This window comes from Sciurus carolinensis, chromosome 13 (genome assembly GCF_902686445.1).
Source record: "Sciurus carolinensis chromosome 13, mSciCar1.2, whole genome shotgun sequence".
Classification (NCBI taxonomy): domain Eukaryota; kingdom Metazoa; phylum Chordata; class Mammalia; order Rodentia; family Sciuridae; genus Sciurus; species Sciurus carolinensis.
The window spans coordinates 69,892,895-69,918,041 of NC_062225.1; the positions used below are offsets into that span (position 1 = coordinate 69,892,895).

At 49.1% G+C, this 25,147-nt stretch overlaps 1 protein-coding gene across 1 annotated transcript in view; it reads left to right on the forward strand.

The window, feature by feature from the left end:
- The window catches only part of Galnt14 (polypeptide N-acetylgalactosaminyltransferase 14), a 201,960-nt gene that overhangs the window by 113,454 nt on the left and 63,359 nt on the right, over positions 1-25,147 (forward strand). The window contains exon 2 of the mRNA XM_047522509.1: positions 11,798-11,967. Coding sequence (XP_047378465.1) covers positions 11,798-11,967 — 170 coding nt within the window. The remainder of the gene's footprint in view (positions 1-11,797; positions 11,968-25,147) is intronic.

Below are 25,147 nucleotides of genomic sequence, written 5' to 3' on the forward strand. Positions count from 1 at the left end.
TAATCACACAATTATGATGCCATTAAAATGTCACATTTGAGGAAATCCATATAAACAGAGCATTAACAACCGCTTGAAAATTGTAGTCTTTAGCACTAATGACCTACTTTCTCTACACGCCGCGCCCTCCCGCCACCTCCACTCGGCTGCCTCTTTCCCCTGCCTGTTTCAGAGTCGGGTGAGGAGCTGCTTAGAAAGCCTGATGTCGAATGTGCTGGGAGAGGCTCTTTGATGGGGCCAGGGACACCGGGCCAGGAGAGGCAAAGGAGATAAGAGGGTGGCACCCCCAAGCAGACCCGAGGTTCTGAAAGAAAGGGCCCCCGAGAGGACCGGGTCCCAGGGAGATCCAAGAGAGCAATGGCATTGAGAAATTTGAGGCTTGGATCTGTTCCATTGGCTTTGACTTCCTCACTTGAGAAGAAGAGATGAACCCTGAGATACAGTGATCAGTCTTGGAGCATGGCAAAGTAGCAGGAGGGACAGGCCCTGTTCAGAAGTGGTGTCCAGAGAGCTTTGTCTCCTGGGACTGGAGGGTGAGGACAGATGTGGTCTGAGAGGCAAGGAGGCTCTAGGGGTTTGGGTAGCGCTTTTTGTTATTGTTGTTGTTTGTTTTGTTTTTTCTTTTTCTTTTTGTGGTCTGGGGATTGAACTCGGGGACACTCTACCACTGACCTACATCCCCAGCCCTTTTTCATTTTGAGACAGGGTCTCATTAAGTTGCTTAGGCTGTGCTGGAACTTGTGATCCTCCGGCCTCAGTCTCCTGAGTCAATGGGATTTCAAGCGTGTGCCATCGTGCCTAGTGGTTTACGGTAGTTTTGACCTCATTGCTCAGAATATTGCTTTGGCAAATTGTTCAGATGCTGAAATTTGTCTCCGGAATCTAATTTTAATGCACTGAGGAAGCAGACTACTAAAAGGAATCTCATTGAATACTGTTGTGAAGTAAATCAGAAGCCAGAACAGGTCGGGCAGTGATTCACCTTCCCCATGTGTTTGAACATCACATCCGGGTACTGTACAGTACCAGCTTAAAGAGTATGTCCCCTTCTGAAAAGCAAAGTGAGGCCATTGTGGAGGACATGAAGTTGAATTGGAGTGTGGGAGAGGTTTTAAATATCCCTGTAGCTCTTAACATCCCTACAGCTATTCAGATGGACCTGCAGGCCTTGTCCAAAGCCCAAAGCTGTTTGGTGATGAGCATGTCATTTAGGGAACCTTATTGGTACTTCCAAGGTGAGCATTGTTTATATAAGCAAGTATATCGTAAGTCCCTTTTTGATAGTTCATGTAAATGTCCTTTAAGTGGCCGCTGCTGTGTTGTGGAGATGGCCTGTATTTGGGAGAGGCTCATAGGATTTCAGTCCACTGCCATCATCCCCTGCACTGTCCCCAGCAGCACACAACTTGCCGTTGGCTGAGGCAGGCATCCCATCCCCCTCCACATTCAGCAGGCTCACGTGGTGTCTGGGAACTTTGGGTCTGTTTTTGACATGAAAAGAGCCCCTTCCATTAAAAGCCAGCCAGCAGCCCTCCTGGAGTCCCAGGAGATAAAGTCATTTCAAAGTCACTGCTCCAACCCCACACCTACATATTCAGCAGCTGACCTAGTTTTGAGGCAGCCAGAGGGCATCTGGATGTCACCTTATTTACTGAGCAGATAGAAAATGTGCTAAGCTCTGGCCTTGCTGCGCGCGCTATCTCAGGAGATCAGTCCTCCACCTCGGAGGCACAGAAGAGAGGCGAGCAACTTCTGCTCAGCTGAGAGTGGGAGACTTCTCACTGATGTCACCTTTGGGGAATGAGTGACAGGGCTTAGGGGACACTTGACTCCAAAACCTTCTTTCTAGCTGTATTCCAGTTGAGCACCTTTTGGTCTGTGAAGGAGGGAAGAAGTTTCTAGGATAGCCTCGACCGGAAGGTGTAGAACTGAGCTATGGCCAGAGCCGCCTCCCTCTGCCCACCTTTGTCTCCACCTAGGCTGCTCTGGGTTGGGAAGCCTTTCTTCCCTCATGATCCTGCTACCAGGCCCTGGTCCAGCATGTGCCTGGAGTCTGCCCTCCTGGGGTTAATCCCAGCCTCCCCTTGCTGTGTGACCTTAAGTCACTCTAGCTCCCCAAACTCAGTTTTTTCTTCAGGAAGGTGAGGTGAGGTTAGTAGCCAGGTTTGAGTTTTGCAGGAGTGACATTTTTAGGTGGAACCTGGCAATGAACGCTACAAGATGATTATTTGGTCATTGTTATTTTGGGTGATCGTGTTCAGTGTGAGAAATTGCCACCTGTTCAAGCCAGTCCTTTTGCTTGGCTTCCCATAACTTCCCATCTTGATATCTCCCAAGAAATAAATCTTCTTTGCCTGAGGAAAGTGAGATGTAGGGAAACTTCAAACCCTGCTTGCTAGCCATGTTTCTCTGTGAGTTTAGCAGTTGACCTGGGCATTCTGTTTCCAGGGGAAGCAAAGCCCAGGAGACATGGAGACGATGTACTAGGATGGACAAGTTTCAAAACAGGGTCCAGAAAATGAGCAGCTACCTCTGAATTCAGGTTCCTGGGCTTTCTGGGATCTCTGGGGTCTCAGGCAGTTTCAGGCTTCTGATTCTACTTGCTCTCTGCTCAGAATCACCCAGGACACCACCACATCCATGTGCATAAAAAGGGAGTCGGCACATTTCTAGCCTTCTAAGCTGCTAACAACCTTACCAGGATGTATTACGGTTGTTCAGATAATGTCTTGTTTTATCATTTGCATGGCGCTGTGCTCTAACCCATATTTGAGATGGAGATTTGGGGTAGAAAAAGACCTTCAAGCTGCAGGAATCATTAGCATTGATAATGACCCATCCCCATAGCCAGACAGTAAGGTGAGGCATCTTGTCACCTGTGGATGCTGTCAGAGACCCCATTTCTGCCACAGGGAAGGCAGAAGCAGCTCAACCTAAATTGGCTGAATATAAATTGCATTTCCCTCCATTAGCATTCAGCCTCCCAAATAAATAATAGCAACCACAGCCATGTTGACGATAATAGTATGTTACATATGCATTATGTCTTACCAAGCAATTTTTCATATCTTATCTCACTTCTGAGATCTGATTGGAGCCAGTAAAACCGGACTGGAGGAAGATTAGTGTTGCCCTTGGGATGAAGGGAGACACTGAGAGCAAGAGTTTGAAAGGACAGGCTAGGCAAAACCAAGCTGAGGCCTGACTTTCTGGAATTAAAGGACCATCCCTGGGGCTGTGCTTCCCCTTCTTTGCGCCCCCCACCCCCAACATGCATACAATCTCTTGCTGCTGCTTTTCTGTCCACGAGAAATTGGATTGAATTGAATAAGGGACCCCTGAAGGAGAAAAGAAGTCACAAAAGCACAAGGCTCACTACGATGTTTCCCATTTATTGGATTCTTCCCTTTTTGGTGTTTCTTTACCCTTTTCCTTTTATTCCATTACTGTCACAATCTGGTGACCCGCAGGCCAAATTTAGCCCATGGGCACTTTTTGTTTGGCCTGAAGGGAGGTTGAAAGCAAGGTAACTAGGCAGGTATCCTGCGGTAACTACCCGATACCTCTGCTCTCACATTTCTGTTCACAGGGACATAGTCCTGCTCGTTGTGATCCCCCCTCGATACCCTGCTTCGCTAGGGCCCCTTGGAAATCGTTTGGCCCATAGCGGTCTCTTGTAGCTAAAGAGCTTTCTGATGATGGCTGAAGATATTTCCTGGCCCTGTACAGCAAGCTAAGGAGGAGAAAGATGTCCAACTTTTGGAGAGAGCTCATCCATCACCGAGAAATCCCAATCTGATTGTCACTGTTTTGTTGTTGTTTGTTTGTTTGTTTTTGTTGTTTCCCTTCTAGAAGGGTTTTCGGAAGGGTGGGCCTCTAAGAGGCCCCATCTCTTTCCTGTTGGAGGTCACTCTGGCTGTGTTGTTGGGCTACCCTGGAAGGGCTTGGCCTCCCTCTCTGGCACCTCTGCCCCTGCGAGGTGGCTTCAGCATCACCCTGTAGACAATAATGAGGTGACCCTGTGCCCACGATAGCTTAGCTATGCACACAAGCCAGCGATGGCGTGTTTCAGCGTCCAGCTCTGTCCAGTTGGAGGCTGCCCTTCCTGAGCCACTTCTGGCTCTTCCCCTACATCTGGTCCTTCCCTTTGGGCTCTCTTGGGTGCTGGTTCCTATTCTAAGCACATGCTGTCCTCCAGCACTGTCCTCCTGTTCACAGACAAATCCACTCTTCTGTCCACCCTTGGGTCCACTAAATCCTCCTTCTCCCAAGCCCCATGGGAATACCCATCTCCTCTGCCCTTGATCTCCTACACTCTGGGTACCAGAGCTGGACAACCTAGACTTCTTGAGTTCCAGTGACCAACATGCTGCTCTAGTCTCTGAACACAGAGGGATGCAGATATTAACAGTAAGGGCAGGGCCAGCTCTCTTGGTGTACCAGCAGTTGGGATGAATTCTTCAGGCAGGTGACATGCGCTTCCATAAAGGAGCTACGAGTCTAGTCCTCGGTGGTGGGATTTCTGGATGTTGATGGGCAGAAGCAGACCCATCGGCATGAGAGCTCACGAGTCCTGACATGTGTCTGGAGCCAGCCCTCTTCCCCGGTCAGTCCGACTTCCATTTCCCTGGCACCTCCCTCTCATGCTAATTAGTAAGCTCCATATAAGGTCTTAATTGTGTGATCTTTCTTTTTTTTCTATTCCAGAAACAAAAACTGGGCTTTCGTCCATTCAGCTAATCATATTATACTTCACAGTTGGAATTTTCAGGCAATTATAATAATTATTGGAACTTTTCTTCTTCCAGAAAGCTCCAAGCTTCCCCTAAATTCCCCTGCGTGTGGCATGCAATTGAGATGTGGGTGGTAAGTGCAGACGGGAGGGCTGTGTGAGGAGGACAGAGGGAGGCAGAGGTCGCCCTTGCCCTCAGAGACGAAGTGAGGTGAAAATCAAAGGGAGAAAAGGCCAGCATGAGAGAGGGGTCTAGGCTTGGTGTCCCAACTGGCAGATGCCCCAGGAGCTGAGAGGTGCCACAAAAGGGCAGATCCCAGCAGACCCACCATATTCTATCACCTGGCTATTGAGGAAGGAGAGTAGAAAGAAGGGCAGGAGGGGGGAGAACAGAAGAGTAAACTCATCCCTGTTGAATTATATGCTATCTCATCTGGTTTGAGAAATAGCCCTTTCCTCCTCTATTATATGTCCATTCTGTCTATCAAACTCTTTAAGGAGTGACGCTCCTATAATTAATACCAACCATTAAACTACAACATTGAAGGAGCAATTGTCTAATTCTGAGGAAAATTTAAATTTATGACCAGCACCCGAGATAAAATGAACACTAAAGAAAAGGAGAGAAAACCCTGCAGAAGATAAATAGAAAGCCAAGTGGGATATTGACTTGATCCTTCTCCAGTGCAGGGTAATTTGGCTTCTAAAGTGAGTTAGATCATAATAAATTAAATTTAGATTTCTGCACATCAGTTAAATAACTCCCCAGACAGAATTCCAGTGAGAAGAAGAGGTGATAATACATGGAGGAAATATTAAAATGAAGATCTGATCTAATAATCCATAATTGATGTGCTGTCCCCTGTGAAGGAAAAGGATTTTCCAGCTCTTTCCTTTGTCAGGAGCCCAGGCAGGTGAAGGGCTGGTTGTCCCTTCTTCTCTGTTGGAGTTCGTCCTGCCCACTAGGGGAGTCTGTTACCAATGGTCATCTGTCCCAGACCATCCCCTGGAGGTAGGATTTACTGTAGCAGGTTAGAACCGCAAGGGACCATTTGTATTCCCTCCTCTGCTTACCACCCTTGAAAAAAATAAGGTCGTTCCCTGCTGGCTGGATAAATAGTACAGGGGTGAGCAGATCATTAGGTATTTTTGTGACTAACTGGCAGGAGGGCAAAATGGCCCTGTGGTTGAATGGGAACATCTGGTGTGACAGAAGGGGTACAAATTTTAAAGTCCAAAGTCTTGGGTAAGAATTTTGTGGTCGTGAAACCTATTAATGTGCTCTTGAGGAAATTCCTTTGCTTCCTCCAGACTCCGTGTTTTCATCCATGAAGTGGGAAAAATACAACCCATAAACCATTACCCACTTTATAAGGGTAATGATGATAAGACATTCCAGCAAAGATGCTTTGCAGATTGTAAACATTTCTCTTTGGCCTGGGTGGTATTGACTTTCAAATTGTTATACTTTTCATTTTTAAAAGTTCTATTTGGTTCTTCTTTGAATCTGGCCATTTCTTTTGTCTTTTGCTCTTGTTAGTTTCTATTCCCTGTTTCATACTTTTTATCTACAGCCATATTTTGTTTTCTGTCTGATGATTTCTATATTTGAAGTGCTTGGATAATCTTGATTTGCTTAGAGTTTCCACTGATTCTTGCCTATAGTGACTTGTTCCCTTGTGTGTCTGGTAATTTTTTATTGTGAGTTCATCTTTTGTTGAACCTCATGGGAGTCTTGGAGTCTAATTGAGGATGCTTTTCTCCAGATAGGATTTACATTTGCTTCTTCTGGGAGCCAGGGGTACAACTCATTTGGACCACTTTGTTTTCTTCTTGGGGCTTAGGTTTAGCTTGTCCAATTTTTGGGGAGTCAGGGCACAACTTCTCAATGACCTTTACCCCCAGGGCAGCCTCACATTTTGTCTTTGCTTTCCATTCAACTACCCCAGCTCTAATTGTGGCACCCTATATTTTCCCTGGCTTTACTCTTCCTCGAATGTTGAAGATTTTCCTTCTAAAAAGCCCCACAACACATCAAAAACCATGCTGATTGTATCTTATTTAGGATCTAGTTGCAGGTTGGCATGAGGGTCCCCTGGGGTGTCTGGTCTGCTGTGAACTCATGGAAATCAGGAGTCCACTGGGTGGTACTGGGGAGCAAGCAGCTGTGGTCCTAGAAACAGCCTAGATGTGTGCAGATGAGAGCTCAGCCCCACAGCTGGCTTAGAAACTGCATCTGTAAGAAAGAGAACACCCGTACTGGCTTCAAGACAGACACTTGGCTGTTATATGAACTTGGGAACATGCTTCAATTTCCTCATTTGAAAATTAGGAATATAGTTTTCTGTTGTATTGTAGGTTCATGGGAGTTTGAAGTAAATTAAGGTTCCCTCCCCCCGCTCACTACTTTCCTTTAAGGTTCTGACAAGGGGACCTTTAGTAGTTAATTTTATATGTCAATTTGACTAGGCCGTAATACCCAGATATTTGATCAAACATTCTGGATGTTTTCCTGAGGTTATATTTTGGATGACCTTAACATGTACATACATAGGTAGACTTTTGAGTAAAGCAGATCACCCTCCATAGTGTGGATGGACCTTGTCCTACCAGGCCTTAGGAACAAGGACCGACCGTGGCCCTAGCAGGAAGATATTACATCAGTGGGAACTGGCTACAGTCTTAAACTTCAAGTTTCAATTGCATGAGCCAATTCCTTAAAATAAATCTATTTCTCTTTCTTCCCTCCCTTTCTCTCCCCCGCCTTCTCTCTCCGTACACACACACACACACACACACACACACACGCATACACACACACACCCTATTGGTGCTGGTTTTCTGAAGAACCCTGACCAATATAGGAATACAATCAATAATCAACAAATGGGAAACAACGTTAATCTTAATGTCATCTCTTCAGACAAGCGAGCACCCTCCGATGGCCAACATCAGACGTCTGGTAAAAGCTGTGTTGAACACTGTGGAATTGCCTGAGAATGAAGTGAGGCTTCCTGCTTCCCCGTTTTGAATCTAGACTGAGGGACCAGCACACCCAGGGGAGCCTCTGGGGGTGGAGCAGACCCCAAAGGTACTTATCCAAACACCTGGGTGTGATAGGAGGCTTGCTATCCCCTGTGTGGGGACGAGCAGAACAGGACACTCTGTGCGGTCCCTGCTGGTGAGGTTAGTCCTGCCCTCCTTGGGGAGGGGAAGCCAGGGCTGGGGGAGCCGCTGGAGGTGTTTCAGTTCTCAGGTTATCGGTTCCAGAGGGCCTGGAGCCCCTGGGCAGACTTCACCAGGCTTTATTTTCCCTTCCATGGAAATGTGATGGGGGACAGAGGAGGGTTCTCACTATGAAAATAAAATATGGTATAATAAGTGCCCAGCGAATGGCGGGCATTACCATAGGCAGAGCATGTTCGCGGAACAGCTCTCCTGAAACCTTGATGTGAAAGTTAACCTTCATGGTGGGCAGGGTCCCCTTCCTATACCACGGTACAGAAGGGTTTCCAGGGGGTCAAGTCCCTGGCTGAACCCACCTGACCTCAGTAGGTATAGAACAGCGTGGCCCTTTGGTGCACGTTTTACCCTCTGAGTTGTTCCTGTCAGGGGCCTTGGGGGCCCTGCTGGAGGATTAAATCCGTCCTTTCATCCTTTTGTGTAAAATATAGGATGTCGTTATTTTAAACACACCTTCACCATTGTTTAATATATTCAGATATCACTGTGGGAAAGCCCAGCTCCCAGCACAGGCTGTCCCCCTCAAGGGGTCTCAGTGCAGCAAACCGTGAAGGAACTCTGCACATGTGACAACCTGAGGGGACAGTCCCCTCCGAGGATGCCTGCCATGGACTGTTCCTGTGATTTCTCTTGCCTGCCTGGCTGCTGCTCTGGCTTTCTGGGGGCAGGATTCAAGCTGAGTTCTCATAGCAGCTTCTCTGAGAGGCAGACCCCTCAGGGGTGCTTGGGTACTCTGCAGCCCTGTGGGTGGTGAGAGCCAGGCTGAGTGAGCAACCACTGGCCTGGTGCCATCTTGGCCCTGGGTCTCTGCTTGGTGCGAATGAAGAGTAGGGGGCTAGGACGAAGCTAAGAGGTGGGTGGCCTCCTCTCCCTGTCCCCTCATATTGGCATGAGGGAGGGGGTGCCTGCCCTCCACCTGTTCTCCAGCAGATGGAAGGAACCATCCAACGGCACCCAGCAAGGGCCTGGTTAGGTGACTGTGGTCAGTCCTCAACTTGTCTCTTTGAGGGAGTTCTCTTCCCCCCACATGTGTGGTCCACACATGTGACCAGAGACATTTTCTCCATGACCTGCTTCCTGAGACTTAGCTGCGTTCTGGAGTTTCCCTTCGCTCCTGTCCTCTTTGCGATCCTTGTCCCAGCCTTCCTCTCCCGAGCAGAGTCTCTGTCTCTGGACTTCCTGCCTGTGCTGGTTAATGTTATACTAGGCTCAACCTGACTGGGTCACAGGCCCAGCCATTTGGTCAAGCAGTATTCTGAATGAGTCTGGAAGGATATTTCTGAAAGGATTAACATTTGGATTGTAGATTGCCCTCCCATTGTGTGTGTGTATGGGGGGACATGCAGTCCACTGAAGGAGGCCCCATAGAAGAATGGAATTAAGAGGGAACCCCTCACCCGGTGCAAGGATGAACACCTATAATCCCAAAGATTCGAGAAGCTGATGTAGAAGGATTGCAAATTTGAGACCAGCCTAGGCAACTTAGTGAGACCAATCTCAAAATAAAAAATACAAAAGGGCTGGGGATGTAGCTGAGTGGTAGACCCCCCACCAGGGTTTAATCCTTAGTTAAAAAAAAAAAAAAGAGGTAACCTCTGCTTGACTGCCTTTGAGCTGGGGTGCTGGTTCCCTTCCATCTTAGGACTTGAAGTGAAACATCAACTCAGCTCTTTCTGTGTCTGCAGTCTGACCCCACAGGTCTTGGAATCTGTCGGCCTCTATAATCCTTAGCCACTTCCTTTATAATCTTCCTATGTAAACCTACACACACGTGTGCATGTGCACACACACGTCATTGCTGGATCTCTGTTAGCCTCGAGAGCTCTAATTTACTGTCTTTTACCTGGCTTTTGCTACACACTTATTTCCCCCTCCTATTGTCCCTTACACAAAGTAAAACCCCTTGCCATCTTTTAAGATCCAATATACTGGATACATCATCCAGAGCTGTCCCTGTAGGCCTCGCTCCTCTGTGCTCCCACAGCATGCCATCAAGCTTATGTGGCGAAACTCCCTTTGTGCATAGCATAGGGATCTCCATGGTCTTTCTGCAGTCTTGCAACCCCCTTGAGGGCAGAGGCCCTCCTCGCTACCTCCCTCCTCCTTGGCTTAGAGCAATTTAAGGGCTCACAACTTACTTAGAGAAATGCAATGAATTAAGTTGGAAATGAGCCCCTGGGAGACAGTTCCATGGGCCTTCCCAGGAAGATGGGATGTCAAGGTCACCCTGGGATGATGTTCCAACCATAGGTGACAGCTGTCAGGCTGTGACCGTGTACAGCACAAGCTTGGGGTTTCACTCCCCCACCTAAATTCTCCCTAGCATGTTCTGTAGCAGCGGTATCTCAGGACATTAATAAAATCAATTATTGGATAAAAATCACTGGTTTCCAGAGCTTCATCTTGTGCTATTAGCAGGAGAATGCTGTTTCAAAAAGAGATAACAAAGAGGGAGCGAGAGATCAATTACCGGATAAGATCGCGGGTGCCTGAGATGAACGTGCTGACTGGTGTGGCCCCTCTTACCTGCCACAGCCGCCACGGGCCTGCACCACTGTGGGCTGAGCCTGTCCTGGGCCTTCCCACTCAGGTTCCCAGGCACAGGAATCACACCCCGCTCTGTGATGGGGTGCAGCGCTCTGTGATGGGGTGCAGCGCTCTGCTCCCTTAGGGCCCCAGGCAGCATGAGACACTTGATGATTTGGGTCAGTATCACATAAATGAGCCGCTCCACCTCAGTGACAATGCCAGCCCCAGGACACCAGTTCCAAGTCAGAACCCTATCAATAAGTTCTTTCTAGAGACACAGCATTCACGGTGCAGATGAACCTGAAAGGTCCCAGCTCTTTTTAGATACAGACCACTCTCCCCAGGGGTTATAGAAGTAGCATCCCTTGGGAAATAGCAACCAAATTCAAGCATCTCACTTGTCCAAGGAGGGAGTCCAACCCTGCCAGCTGGGTGGAGAGTCTCTATTGGTGGCAGAGCTGCAGTGGGTGGAGTGTACCAGGCATTCTCAACTCCGTGCCCCTTGACTCCTGTGCTGGAGGGGCCCAGGAGGCTATTCTGTACCTTGGATTCACCATTTTGGTATTGTGTATCACCAGACAGGCCAGTGACCTATTGGGACCCAATCTTTCCTGCTCAGCCCAGAGGGTTTTGGTGGGTACGACGTGAGATCACAAATATAGAAACCATCTGACATCTTCTGAGTGGTGCATCCACATACATATACAGTGAGGGTCATTACTTGCTCTGCTTCCTAGAAACAGTCACAGATTCTTAGGTTGTGCGAAGACAGGACCTGTCATGTGAAGAGACACTGTTACAGATGGATCCCCTACTTTCTGTCACACCTTTCCCATAGTGGAGGAGGAGAGAATGACGGCCATTGTGCTGTGTGCCAGCCACTGTGCCAGGTGTTCTGAAAGTGCCCTGGAGAGATGGTCTCGGGTCAGGATGCTAAAATGCAAGTCCCAACTCTTCCAGCTGTGGGATCTTGGCAAGGCACTTACCTATCACAGCAGTCTCCTCTGTATGATGGGAATCAGCCATATCCACTTCATATGAGGCGAGAATGACACCAGATGATGTGAGTCAAGGTCCCAGCACAGCGCCTGGTATACTGGTAGCAGCCGTCGCTGTCCTTGTTCTGTTTCTTCTTGTTGCTGATGGGTTCGTTAATATTCTGCCTCTGGCCTCATCTTTGAGCCCAGCACTGTCGTCACCAGCCTGGTCTCCATGGCCGGTACTGATCCATATACCGGGGGCTTGTGGAGGGCAGGGAGCCATTCTTACAGACTTTCTGTTCTTGTCACGCAGCCTTCTGATGCTGACTGGGAAGACCTATGGGAGCAGTTTGACGAGCGGCGGTATCTGAATGCCAAAAAGTGGCGTGTTGGCGACGATCCCTATAAGCTCTATGCTTTCAACCAGAGGGAGAGCGAGCGCATCTCCAGCAACCGGGCCGTCCCGGACACTCGTCATCTGAGGTACTTTCTCCTTCTCCCAGGCCATTACCCCCACCCCTCCCTGCAGTCAGGTCAGATCAGCAGTAGGCTTGATTTGGGGGCCCACTGCGTGTACTGCCAGCGCCACCAACTAGGGCGTTTGCTGCTGGCATCTATGTCTGTGCAGCTTATTGCCATGAGCCACCCCAAGACCCTCACTTCCCACCTGGAGGTTGGAGAGAGTGTGCCCACCCCACCCTACATGACACTTGCAAGCACGGGGCTCTACAAATGCTTGACTATATTTTCCCCTGAGAGAGTCCCAGGGCCTGGCCTGCCTTTCAGAATGGGGGAGAGCAGGATGGGCACACCCCATGGAAGTCAGGCTGTCTCTCCTGTCACTGGGGGAGACCCTTCCTGAGGTAGCCCATGCACACTTTGCCACGTGAGAAGAGCAGCTAAGGGGCCTCTTCACTTGTCATTGGTTCTGTCCTCTGTGAAGGGTCCATTTGCCCAGCTTCCTTCTCGCCACCTCTTTGTTGGGCCACCCCTTCAGCAGGTGTCAGAGATCAGGCATAGCCCTGTGCAGAAAGCTTTGCTCTCAACAAAAAGAGACTTTGGAAAGATGCTTTATTTCAGGAATGACCATCCTGGCATCCCGGCAGCCCTTCTGCTTCCTGAGGAGGCCTGCTCAGGCAGCCAGTCCCATCCCCAGTCCTTTCTCCACCCCGGGAGCCCAGAGGTGCCAAAGACCTGTGCAGGCATGTTTCCTCTCTGTCACAAGTCACTGACTTTGTGCCAAACAGCAAGCCGCCCATTGGGGATGGAGTTTGAAGGCAACGTTGACCAAGAGGCGGCAGTACTGGCTTGGAGTCTTGGCTTTCTGTATTTGTTTGGGTCTGTGGGTACCTACACTGTGGGACTTATGCACAGGGAAGAAAGAATTTCCATGACTTAGGAAACCAGTTACTTTGGTGGTTCTTAAATCGGCGCTGTGTAAAGGCTTGGGACTGTTTCCTCAATGAGGTTGCACAACTCGGAGACCTCATCTTACGTGGCGTGTATTCATGGAGTCACAGGGCCAGTTCCTGGTGTTCGCCATCATTCCCAGAGGGGCCAGAATCTTGATTTCCCTGTGAATGTAGCAAGGGGGATGAACTGGATGATATTCTGGCTTCTTCTAACCCTGACAATTTGTAAATTTAACTCTCCCCTCAAGGTGCCATGAAACTCTTCCTTAGGATCAGTTCATGGCATCCCCTATAGCAGAATTCCTAGGACGTGGGCCATTCCTCCTCCATTCTGCTGGCTGGCTATCAACTTAAAGTCTGAACCCTATTTAAATTCCCCCATACTTACCTTGCTTCTTGGCATCTGTGAGAACTGTATTTAAATATCAAGTTATTGTATATCTCTGAGCAGAAACTACATAGAGGAGACTAGGGAAGAGGGAGGGCACAGGACCCTGGGAAGTCCCCTGGGTATCAGGCAAGTGGTCTGCCCCTTGTCTTGAGTTCAGATGCTGAGGCCCTTGGAGGGACAAAAGGAGGCCACCTAGCCAGGAAAGCTGCCAGTACATCAAGAGACACCTGGGACTGGTCCCTCCCACAGAAAGTAGGCACCATGAATTCACCATGCAGGCTGGTACCTGGGGACACTCGGAGCAGGTCTGATTTCCACACTCTCACTCTTCTCTGATCTGAGAGTGAGAAGTGGGGGTTGCAAGGGCTGGACATTCGCTGTGGTAGCTGATGAAGCCTGTCCCCAGGAGTCCAGCTCACCAGGCCAGCTCTGGGCTCTGCACCTAACGCAGTGGGCTCCCATCTGTTAAGAAACTATGGTCTGCTGGGAGTGCTGCGAAGAGGGAAAGAGAGGATTTGGACAGGATTTAGACACCCTTTGGGAAGACAAAAAAGGCACATGTATCAGCCATATGTCTGCCTCAGGGCAACAACCTTGGCCTGCAGGAGCCAGATTGTTACTCAGAGAATTTGGGGTTTATATCACTTGCTCTGAGTACACAGGAAGAAGGAACAGGGATTGAGAATCAGCAAAATGCCTGGGCCCGCAGCTAACCTGGGTACAGAGCACTGCCTTAGCACCAGGATAGAACTGGAGAGGCACCAACTGGATTAGCGGTCCGTGGGTCCAGTTTGATAGAGTGCGCCCCCTGCTGGCGTCACCTGTAGTGATGAGAACTTCAGCGGGGCCAGCAGAGCCCTGATTTCTTCCCTCAGGTGGTTCCTCGCTAGAGGACCTTTCTCTTCCAGCCCCTGCTACTCAGGAAAACTAGCTGTGAGGTTGGAGTCCCTAATCCTTCCCTGATTCCAGCCTCCCTGCTGTATCCTGACTTCATCTGGATGCAGTGCCTGGGGTCTGCCTGCCTGGGCTGATGGAGTCCTGGGGCTCATTTTTGGGCCCTGCCTGCCTTGACTCTGACCAGCCGTGTCTCCTGGTGACTAACATCCCGCAGATCAGGAATTTTCGACAGCAACACTGCTAACAATTTGGCTTGGATAATACTTTGTCGTGGAGTTATCCTGTGGTATCCTAAAATTGTACTTTAGCAAAATATCTGGTCTCCACTTACTAGCATACCCTCTCCCAAGCTGTGACAATCAGAAACACATTGGGACATTGCCATATGTTCCCTAGGGGACAAAATTGCAGTGAGGATCACTAGTGTAAATCTGACTCTGCTTTTCACCTCAGTTCTCAAAAACAAAACATAGACATTCATTACCAACCCCATTGCCAGCAGCAAACCTTCTCAAAGCAGAGTGAACTCAGAGGTTCGGGACAGGACTCTGGGCTCAGACTACCCTGTTTCCAGTCCTGACTGTGTTGTGACAAGCCGAATAAACTTAAATAAGTTGTCTAGCACCTCTGTACCTCACTTTCCTCTTTTGAAAAACAAAGATAAAATTAACAATAATGAGTCTGCCTAATTTGGGTTTTCTAAGGACCAAATAAAATATGTGGTAAAGCCTGACCTACTCCACAGTAAAATATTTGGAAAATTTCAGCATGTTGTAACCCAACCCCAAATTGAAGAAGCACCAAAATGGAGAACCAGGAAGAGACATTATTAATAAGATCACTAAGTTGTTAGGAATGACAGTGGGTGCAGGGAGAACAGGTGTGGGTTTCAAGGTCAGGCTCAATGCCAGAGAAGTGGGAGCGAGTGGAATCAAACCCCTGCAGTGTAGAGTGTTGTTCACAAGCATCGACCTCAGCAGTTCTCAGTCCAGGCTCCTTATAAGAGGCACTTGGGGAGCCTTTTTAAAATGCTGATACCCAGACTTCAATCAGCTGAAGTATGTCCTTTCTAAGCTCCACAAGTGTCTCTAACGAGCTGCGAGGGTTGAGGACCCCTGCTTGAGGTAAGTGCTTCTCAGACTTAAATAGGCAAACAAACAGATCATCTGAGGATCTGGTGACAGGCTGATTCAGTGGATCTGGGGTGGGACCCTAGATTCTGCATTTCTAAAAAGCTCCCAGCCATACCAGTGCCACTGGTCCACAGAGCACACTCTGAATAGCAAGGACTTAGAACATGATTCTCAAGTCGGATTTCCCAAGCTAGCAGACTAGCAGCGTTGGTGTGGCATGGGAGCTTATTAGAAGTGCACATTCTTAGGTTTCACCCAGAAAACCCTGTGGATGAAGCCTGGTAATCTGATTATTGGCAAGTGCCACGGATGAGGTGATTCTGAGGCCCCCTCATTGGAAACCACAGAGCATTTGCTTACCCTTGTGACTTGCCTTTGTGGCCCACATGAAGTCCATGGGTGGGCTGGTCAGCTAGCAAGACTCAGGTTTGAGCAGAGAGTAGAGCCCCTGACTGAGGCCACCTACCTGTGAAATGCTACTGCCCTCTCCCTCTGACCAAGCGATGTGGCTTCTGCCTCTCGCCCCATGGAGACTTTGACCTCTCTGGTTCCTTGTTCCTCCCTCTTCCCCCAGTTCCTTGATCCATAGGATCCATGTCCTACCATTCTCCTGGCAATTGCCTTCACTACTACCAAGAACCTGTTAAAGCAAGGCCATCCCTGAGCCCAAAGCCATTGGCCCACACTGGGCTTCTGGCTTCTTCATGGGACTCAGCCCCATTGATACAGGCTTTGCTCCCACCAGGCCGTTTTGTATTTCTACCGTGCCTTAAAGGTCCTACTGATTATGACACCAGTTGCCCTCTAGGGTAACATGTTCTCAACAGCATCCACATACTGGCATGTGATGGGAATTAATTATAATTTGAACAAATGGAAGAGTAAGATTGGAAGGATCATCGACCACTCTCTCCCACCTGCCTTACATGGAGAGAGGTGAAGAGGAGCTCAAAGAAGCCCTCATCTCATTATCCTTTGACCCTTAGGGGCCTCATAAGAGGAATCAAGAGAGCAGGCACAGAGTTAAAGGGGAAAAGCTTTTTCCCTTAAAGAGTTCTCATTACTGAAAGGAGAAGAGTGAGGAAACAGCATGTGGGAGGGGTCCGAGCTTATTAAATTTGCTTCCAATTTTCTTACCACAGTAATTGGATTCTGATTTATAGGAAGCGTTTGGATAGCGCCTGAAACAGAGAACTATTAGCCGAGCATTAGAAGAGGCGCTGCCGAGAGGCGGGAGCGGGGTGAATTGCTGAGGAATCGGAAGCTGCCATGTGGCAGAGGAGGAGAGGGGGCTGTGGAAGTTCTCACCCAACAGGCCTCTGTGCTGATTGAATCGCCAGATGCATTGGCGCCTTCCTGGCACGAGTCGGCCAGAAAGGCCCAGGGGCTTCATTCTGTGTTGGGTAGAACAGCAGCCTCTCCTCTGCCCCTGAGCCCCGGGAGTCCGTGGCCTGCAGCAGGCAGGCGGGTTTGTCCAGAGTGCGGGAGGACTGAGGCGAGGATGGAAGAAGGTGGCTTTGGGGCAGGCTTGCACCTCCCCTTTCTCAGGGTGAACAAGACGCAGGGGGTGGGTAGTGGGTGATGTGACATCCAGTGTGATTTACAAAGTGAGTTTCTGCAGCTGGTCCCCTCCTCATTCACACCGCAGAGCTGACACCCTTCCCACGCCCCCAGCCTACTCCTTATATCGTGTTTGCCGTGATTTTCACAATCCCAGGGCTGGAACCTGTTCCTACTTTTTTTTTTTTTTTTTTTTTTTTTTGGTACTGGGGATTGAACCCAGGGGTGCTCAACCACTGAACCACATCCCCAGCCCTTTTTTATAGTTCATATTTTATTTAGAGACAGGGTCTCACTGAGTTGCTTAGGACCTTGCTACAGTGCTGAGGCCGGCTTTGAACTTACCATCCGCCTGCCTCCGCCTTCCGAGCCGCTGGAACCAGGCCCAGCTCCTACTTTTGACATGCATGTCCCTGCTTGGTCTCATTCCCAGCACAGGCCCTGTGAGAGGAGTGGGGATGAGGGAACCAGAGTGGCTTTTCCACGTTCTAGCTCCTTCCATCTGATAAGATAACCTCAAAGGTTTATTGTTCTGTGAGTTGCCTCACAGATGTGGATTGATGCGTCCCTCTGTGGCTGGTCTTCTCAGTCCAGGTGTGTACCCATGTTCTCCCACTCCCGTCCCACCTCAACTGAACAGAAAAATGAGGCCCCCTGATCCCCACTCCCCAACACCAGTGTTCAGTTTCTACCTCATGGCCCTGGTCCCATGGAGTCACAGAGATGAATAAAATGTAACTGCGTGTGTCATATGGGAGAAGGGACAAAGTGCTGTGCCATGCAGAATGGTTTCAGCGTCAGGAAGAGCAACTTCTAGCTGGGGCAAGTCCCAGAGGACCCCAGAGCGAGCTCTGTGGTTTATAAAGCAGTGGCTGCTCTGACACACAGTCCTCCTTTTCCAGGAGGACCCTACCCCCTCACCATGTACTGGTGACAACAGCTGGATTTGCCATCATCCCAGTAACACATAAAATATCTGGCAAACAAGAAGCCATCAGATGGAGACTCAAGCAGGGGGAAATATTTCAATAAAACCAATGTATATTTTTGCTGTTGCCTAGCAATGCCTATTATGGGGTTGCTTGGATGACGGGGAGCAAGTGGCAGGGTGGACAGAGCCTTTGAGCAGTGAGCTGCACTGAGATAGAGCTGGGGAAGCCTCATTAGGTCACCTCCCTGGCCTGGCTGGGTCTGCCTGCTCCCTTCTGGAACATTCTCCCTGCCTTGGTCCAGTGTGGTGCTAAATGGTGCGAACAGTGGGGCGCCCATTGCTTGCCTGGAGGGAAAATTCCACACTTCAATAGATCTCACCAGAAAGACATTTTTCCTTTGCTCCTTTTCATCCTGGGAAATGAAGGGGCCGTGGGCCGGGCTCCCAGCGCGCGTCTCCCTCCTTGTATTTACTCGGTTGGAGTGACTGCCAAAGATCATCATCATTTCTCTCCTTGTGCTCGTCACTTAGCAGTAATAGGATAAAAATCTTTACGGCTGGAACGGCTGAGCGTAAAAAATGTTCATATTCCCTGAGAGTCAAGGCTATTCCACTAGCTCAGCATAGTGTAGTGATTCCACATCAAGGCCGAGGGGAGGGGAGGGGAAACCCATCACAGACACTTAGCTTTTGCAAACAAGCTATCCCCATCTGCTACTTTCTGGTCCCTCCAGTGCGCCATTTTTCAGTCCTGGATGTGAACCCATTGAAAGCGGCTCTGGGTGTGCTTCACTGAGGAGCATCTCAGAGTTCAGGTTGTCCTACGGGAGGAAGGGAACAGCAGGAGGAGATTCAAGACATCCTGGAAGTGATCCTGCAGTAGGCTGGAGTCGGAGGACCTGGGCAGCAGTTTGCACTACCACTTACAGGGCCCCTGGATCCTTCTCTCCAGGTGAGACAGAAAGACCTGCCCTGGGCTGGGGTGGCGGGTGCCTCTGGGTCAGGGTTCTTCTCCATCGGATCCCCTGATGCCTTGAACACTGAGCCTGCTAGTCCCTCCTGCCACTGCCTGCTCTGATTTTCAGGGAGATTTCTCAAGGGGCAACCCCTCAGCCTCCCAAAGGGGAGCAGGCAGGTACACCTGCTGAGGGGAATTCATTGGGACCAACTGCCTTAGCCAATTTGTTTTCTTGCACCCTGTTTACTACCGAATTCCACCAACTTTGCCTTGCCTTGTGTGTCTCATGTATTTATTCATCCGCTCATTTATTCATTCAATGAACACATTGACCAGGCATTTGCCACATGCCAAAATCTGTGTTAGGAATTGGCCCCGCCCGCTACAAGCTTGTTGGTCTATTGGGAGAAATCCACATGGGACAGGTTCCTGGTGTTCATTATGGGTTGCATCGAGTCCACACCCCCTTGATTCCCACATTAATGCACTGACTTCTTGCCCATGTGACCAGACACCCATCCCCTGCCCTGATCAGGGTGTTTGGTGTGGTTTGGGTGTGGCTGTTTCTATCTTGGTTGTGGAGCAAAGTACAGGAGCTGGAAACTTTCCTGAGGAAATGACAGAATGGCCTAGACTGGCCTGTGCAGGAGAAGGATCTCCATGTGAATCAGAAGCTGAGACTTTTTGAAGAAGGTGGCATTTGGACTGGAATTAGGATTTTACCAGGTGGCATTCCATATGAGGAGAAGAACATAAGGAAATATTGGGAAGTATCAGAACTACAGTGTTTTTTAGGAATCAGTTGAATTTACTTGAGTATGGGGTGATGGAGGGGAAGAGTGGGAAAGAACATTCTGGAAGGGAAACTTGGAGGCATGTTTGGCTGCCATTGCCTCATGGCCACAGCAACTTGGGAGATGCCCTGAGCAGCAGCTCCATGTCCAACATCACCTTACAGGATCTCCTTACAGGGGAGAGGGAACAGACATGGGACCGAGCAAAATGGGGCCAGACAGCCATGGTGCTCCCTACCCCAAAAGGCAGCAGTGCCAAACCAAGCTTGGACTGACTTGGGGTTGACCCAAGGGGTAGAGCTTGGGCATGGAGATACCCGGATCCACAGTGGGGCACCCCCTCTGAAACTGAAGAGTTTGTTTCCCAGCAAGGTGGGAGAGGTGAGAAGCAAGAATTGTCAGGGAATGGGAAAAGGGGTCTGTCCTTCACCCCTGAGCCAGCTGCTGCGTTTCGGGGCTAAGCACTAGGGCAGGCAGGCTGCAAAAACCTGGGCATGACAGCAAGACTGGAGATTAACCACACAACCAGGTGAGAAAACTCAGGTTTAGGGAGGTTAAGACTCCAAGATTACACAGCTAATCAATGCTTAGCTGAAACTTAAAATCAAATTCAGATTCTAAGTTCACGTATTTTTTCCCTTCTATCACAAATGTAAAACCCTGTTTATGTCAAGTTCCCTGACGGAGAGGGAGGAAGTGTGTCTTTGACTTATACTTCGGAGCAAGGAAAATGAATGATACAGGAGGATCCTGGTTTTCCCCATTTTGATAGTTTGATAATTAATTACATTTTAGTTTTGTCTAGAAAATAGCATTTAATCATCTGATGAAATAAAGAGTGTCACCTGGCTGGGTGTGGTGGCACATACCTATAATCCAAGCAAGTCAGGAGGCTGAAGCAGGAGGATCCCAAGTTCAAGGCCTGTCTAGGCCAGCAAGATCCTATCTCAAAATAAATAGAAAGGGCTGGGGATGTAGCTCAGTGGCAAAGCATGCCTGGGTTCAATCCCCAGTACCAAAAAAGTGTCATCTGGTATTCTGGGCCAAATCCTAATGATTAGGCAACTGGAGAACAACCTCTGTGGCTTTGAAAGGTATCAAGGGGCCTTGGTTCTGGGGACAGATTTCCCTTCTTTCTCCCTGAGGTTTTGCCTCCCTCATTTCACATTATCTGTACAACAAAGCCAAGGAAAGAAGTGTGGACCTATGTTCAGTACCAGAATGAAAAACTGAACCTGATGAAATATTCGTCATGAGGAATGCATTCTACAAATTATTGAGCTGAAGACTATCAGGGGTTTATCAGTAGAAAGGTACACTGAAAATTTGCCCTCATGAAATGTAGATTCTCCACATGAGTAAATCCCCCAGCTAGATGTTTAGGACCTACCTTACTGCCCTCCCCAGGCCCTTGGTACATCCCCATCTTATGGATTATTTCCCACAGTAGACATGTTCCTGAGGCCAACCTTGAAGATATGCCCTGGCCCGTGAGCTCAGGGGTTTAGTAACACCAAGGAAAATGTGGCATTGGTTCTCTTTTTATTTTTGTCTTTTTAAAAATTTGATTTGGGTGGACATTTTTAAATGGCAGAGGAAGAGGACTGAGGAACGTTTGCTCTCTACACCCACCGTGTTCTCTTTAGTGCTGCAAAGGGGGGGTAAGAGGATAGTATTGCTGATTTTGGGGGTGGCTCTTGCCTCGTTGATGAACTGCGTTGAATCATTCCAGTTCCATGGCTTTTGAAATCCTCCAAGATCAAAATTTGCCCCAAGACCAAAATCCCTCTTCATCTTTTCTTAAGTAAATTTTTTATTGAACTATAATATATACAGAAAGGACACACTTCCTATGTGTGCAGCTTAAAGAATTTTTCCAAAGAGAACACAACCCACGTTCCTTTTTCCTAAATTAAGGAAAAGAACATTAGCCTTTTCCAGAAGCCACTGTGCCCTGCCCCATTGGTACCCACCTGAGTAATACTATCATGGCTTCAAATGGTATGGATTAATGTTGCTTGTGTTTGAACTTTATGTAAATGAAATTTCACATTATATTCTGTTTGTCTTGCTTTCTTCAAAATTAGGTGAGTAAAATTCAGTCACATTTTGCAAGACATGGTTGGTTCATTTTGATTGCTGTGTAGTATTCCTCTGTATGCTATGGGTATATTACAATTGATAGGACTATTCAACCGTTAGTCCTTATTTGGGGATTTTCTATTTGGAGCTCTTAGGTGTAGAGTTCTGTGATTAATCTTCCACTTGTCTTTTGGTGACATGCACATGTATTTCTGTAGGGTGTTCCTAGAAACTTTCAGAAACACTGCCCCACATTTCACTAAGTGGTTGTGGCAGAGTTCCAGTTGCTCCAACTTGGTTGTCAATCACTTGCTATTGTCTGAGTCTTCCATTGTAGCCCTGCTAGAAGCTGAGTCGTGGTATCTTGTTGTGTTCTGCACTTGCCAGGTCCTGACAAATACTTTTTCATCAGCTGTTGGCCAGTCTCGTGCCTGATGAAGTGTTTTGCCCTTTCTCTTTCCATCTGTCTATGCCCTTTGCTCAAGAACTAGACACTAAGCCTGGCTCTTAGTCCCTCTGCAACCTGTTTATCTTCTGGCTATTTTTTGGCATGTTTTCCAACATTTTTGAGGCAGTGTAATAAGATAAGGGGAGAAAAATGACCAGGCTGAGCATCAGGAGATACGAGTCTTTCTAAGGTAACACCCAGCAACCCCTCTGGCTCCCTGGTGTCCACTTCAGCACATGAAAGAAATCAGAGACAGCTATTAAGATCACTTCTAGCTCTGATTGCTGGTTTTGTACACATTTCTGCCAGTAAGAACGTGGGGGCACTGGCTTAGGAGTGGAATCAGGTTGGAAGCTACTTCCAGAAACATGCGCCCTGCCCCTGGGCCCTGAATGAATCTTCCCCTCGCACACTTGCCTTCCTAACAGGACTCCAGGGTTCTGCAGAGCCAGTAGAGCCGTCCTTTTCTGCTTATGCCCTGTCCATTTCTGCGTGCCAGCCCAGCTCCACCATGTCTTCCATGCCGTGGAGGTCGCCAGAGCCCGCCCGGCCTGAGATACAGGGGTCTGCCGGTTTGACGTCTTCTCGATTGTCTGAAAGCCTGGGATCTGCAGACAGCACCAGGGCGTTTGTTCCTGGAGCTGGCACACCTCACGGATGGCAGCTTGACTGCACGCACTGGCCACCTGTCCGACTAGGTGACCAGTCTAGAAGAGGGAGCTGGCACAAGCTTCTTCCCGTTAAAACTCAGAACACTGTCATGTCTATTACCACTTCCTCCCAGTGCTTCAAAGGACCGGTGGCTGGCGCTGTAAGGCATGTGCTTCAAATGACAGATGAAGTGGGGCTGGTAGAATTAGCGTGAGGAAGTCCTGATGATGCTCAGGGTTGGGATCAGAGCACTAGGGGCAGCTCCTGAATAAAAGGGTGAACCGTACAGCAAGTCCTTAGAATTAGACTGCCCACGCCTTGTATGTATGCAGGACTTTATGAAGGACTTTCCCATCTCTTTCTCATGATGTCCACAGTAACCTTTTGGGTGAAGGGTCATTGCCATTTCAGGGAAGGATGCTGAGGCCCAGATCAGGGAACTGGTTGACTAAGGTACAACTAAGTCTTCTACCTCTGGAAGCTTGGAGGCAAAACATCTCTGCCTCTTTGCTGGTCCCCCTGAATTACATAAATTCCCCAGACTCCATTTCTTTATCTGTAAAATGGGGACAATAATGGTACCCAGAATATCATGCTAAGTGAGATAAGCCAATCTCAAAAAACTAAAGGACGAATGATCTCGCTGATAAGCGGATGAGGACATATAATGGGGGGTGGGAGGGGTTAGCATTAGGTTTAGCGTTAGGTTTAGGGTTAGGGATAAGGAGTGTGGTAAGAATGAAGGAAAGAAGGACTGTATAGAGGGAAAAGAGGGGTGGGAGGGGTGGGGGGGGAGGGAAAAAAATAATGAATCAAACATCATTGCCCTATGGTAAACGTATGATTACACAAACGGTATGCCTTGACTCCATGTACAAATAGAGAAACAACATGTATCCCATTTGTATACAATAATAATAAAAAAAATCTTAAGCCAAAGGCACTATTTTGTAATCATATTCCTTTCCCGCATTCCTCAACTAATTATGTCATTGTTGGAGGAGGTCTATTTTTATTGGACTAAATAAATTCCAAGTTCAAGTTGAAGAAAAAAAAAAGTGGTACCCAGAGGGAGGTGAAATAACCCATGTCAAACACTGAGCACTGTCTTTAATCTCTAGTAAGCACCCGGTGACTGTCGGCTATGCCCGTGAGAAGTCCGCTTAGTTTTAGCATCAGGACCAGCCTTGGCATCAGGTCCCTTGATCCTTCTGTTGCTTCGCTGATACCAGGAAAGGCACATCAGGGAAGCGGGGCAGAGGGGGCAGGTCTGGAGCTGGAGGAAGAGGGGATGGAGGCACCTGAGCTTGGAAAGGTCCTGGTTCAGCACCTGCTGCCCAGCTCCGAGTTGGGGTGTGGTTCCGGCAGGGCGCACTGAGCTGAAAGCCAGGCGGGGCAGGCGGAGTGCCTGGGGCCCGGCAGGCCTGGGATTGCTCCTGGCACCGAGCATTCCGCTTGCCTGAATGTCAAACTGACTTTAAAAACTGGAAAGCAAAATAAGTGATGAGGCAATTGTGACACCATGTCTGGTGAAGTTTGCACTTGAAAGATACTGAGGATGGAAGCCAAGGCCAGCCGGAGGAGTGATTTAGGGCCCGGGTCCAGCAAGTACAAAATGTGTTTGACAGGAGATGAAAAGAGCAGGAGAGGAGATGACAGCTGTGGGTGGGAGAAGCTGTGGCGCGGAGGCCCCGAGCCCGCTATGGTGACAGACAGTGGGATGGCGAGGAGGGCCACGTGAGGCCTGCGGAGGCTGGAAACCCAGCTGAGGAGCCCCTACGTGACGAGTGGAGGGAGGGCCCTGCAGGGGCCCCATCCCTCGGTCAGCCAGGGACCTTCCGTGCTGGAGAAGGCTAGGTCTGTGGGTGCCCTGGTGTTCCTGCTGACTGAAGCTTTATTGTAGCTAAAGTGCTCTTACCTCTGACCTTGACCGACCCTCACAGTCGCCCCGAAGCTGCCAGACCGGACATGCTGTCTCTGCACTCCTGCTTCCCCTCCTCCCTGCCTCTCCTTGGTCCATCCTATGGACGCTTCCTCTGCCTCTTACCCCAAGCCTCGCCGAGCCCGCCTGGGCCACCTCTAGGCACCAGGTTCCTGTGTGCTGAGATCTGCTCTGTCCCAGGCAGGCTCCACTGTTCACCTTTTGACCCAAGCCCAAATCCACGGAGTCATCCCCTGTCACCCTCCTGCTGTTCAGCCTGTGTCCTGGATCCTCTGGGTCCCTGTGCTTGCTGCTAAGCTCTGCCCTTCCCTCCTGCCTGAGTGACGGAGGCAGCCCTCACTGCCCTCCTGGGTGACTCTGTGCCTGCCCCATTCTGTGCTCCTGCCTCAGCCACCAAGAGCTTGTCAAATGTAGACTGACTGCTTCTCACTGGGCACCCTTCACCTGCGGTCGGCTCAGGGCCC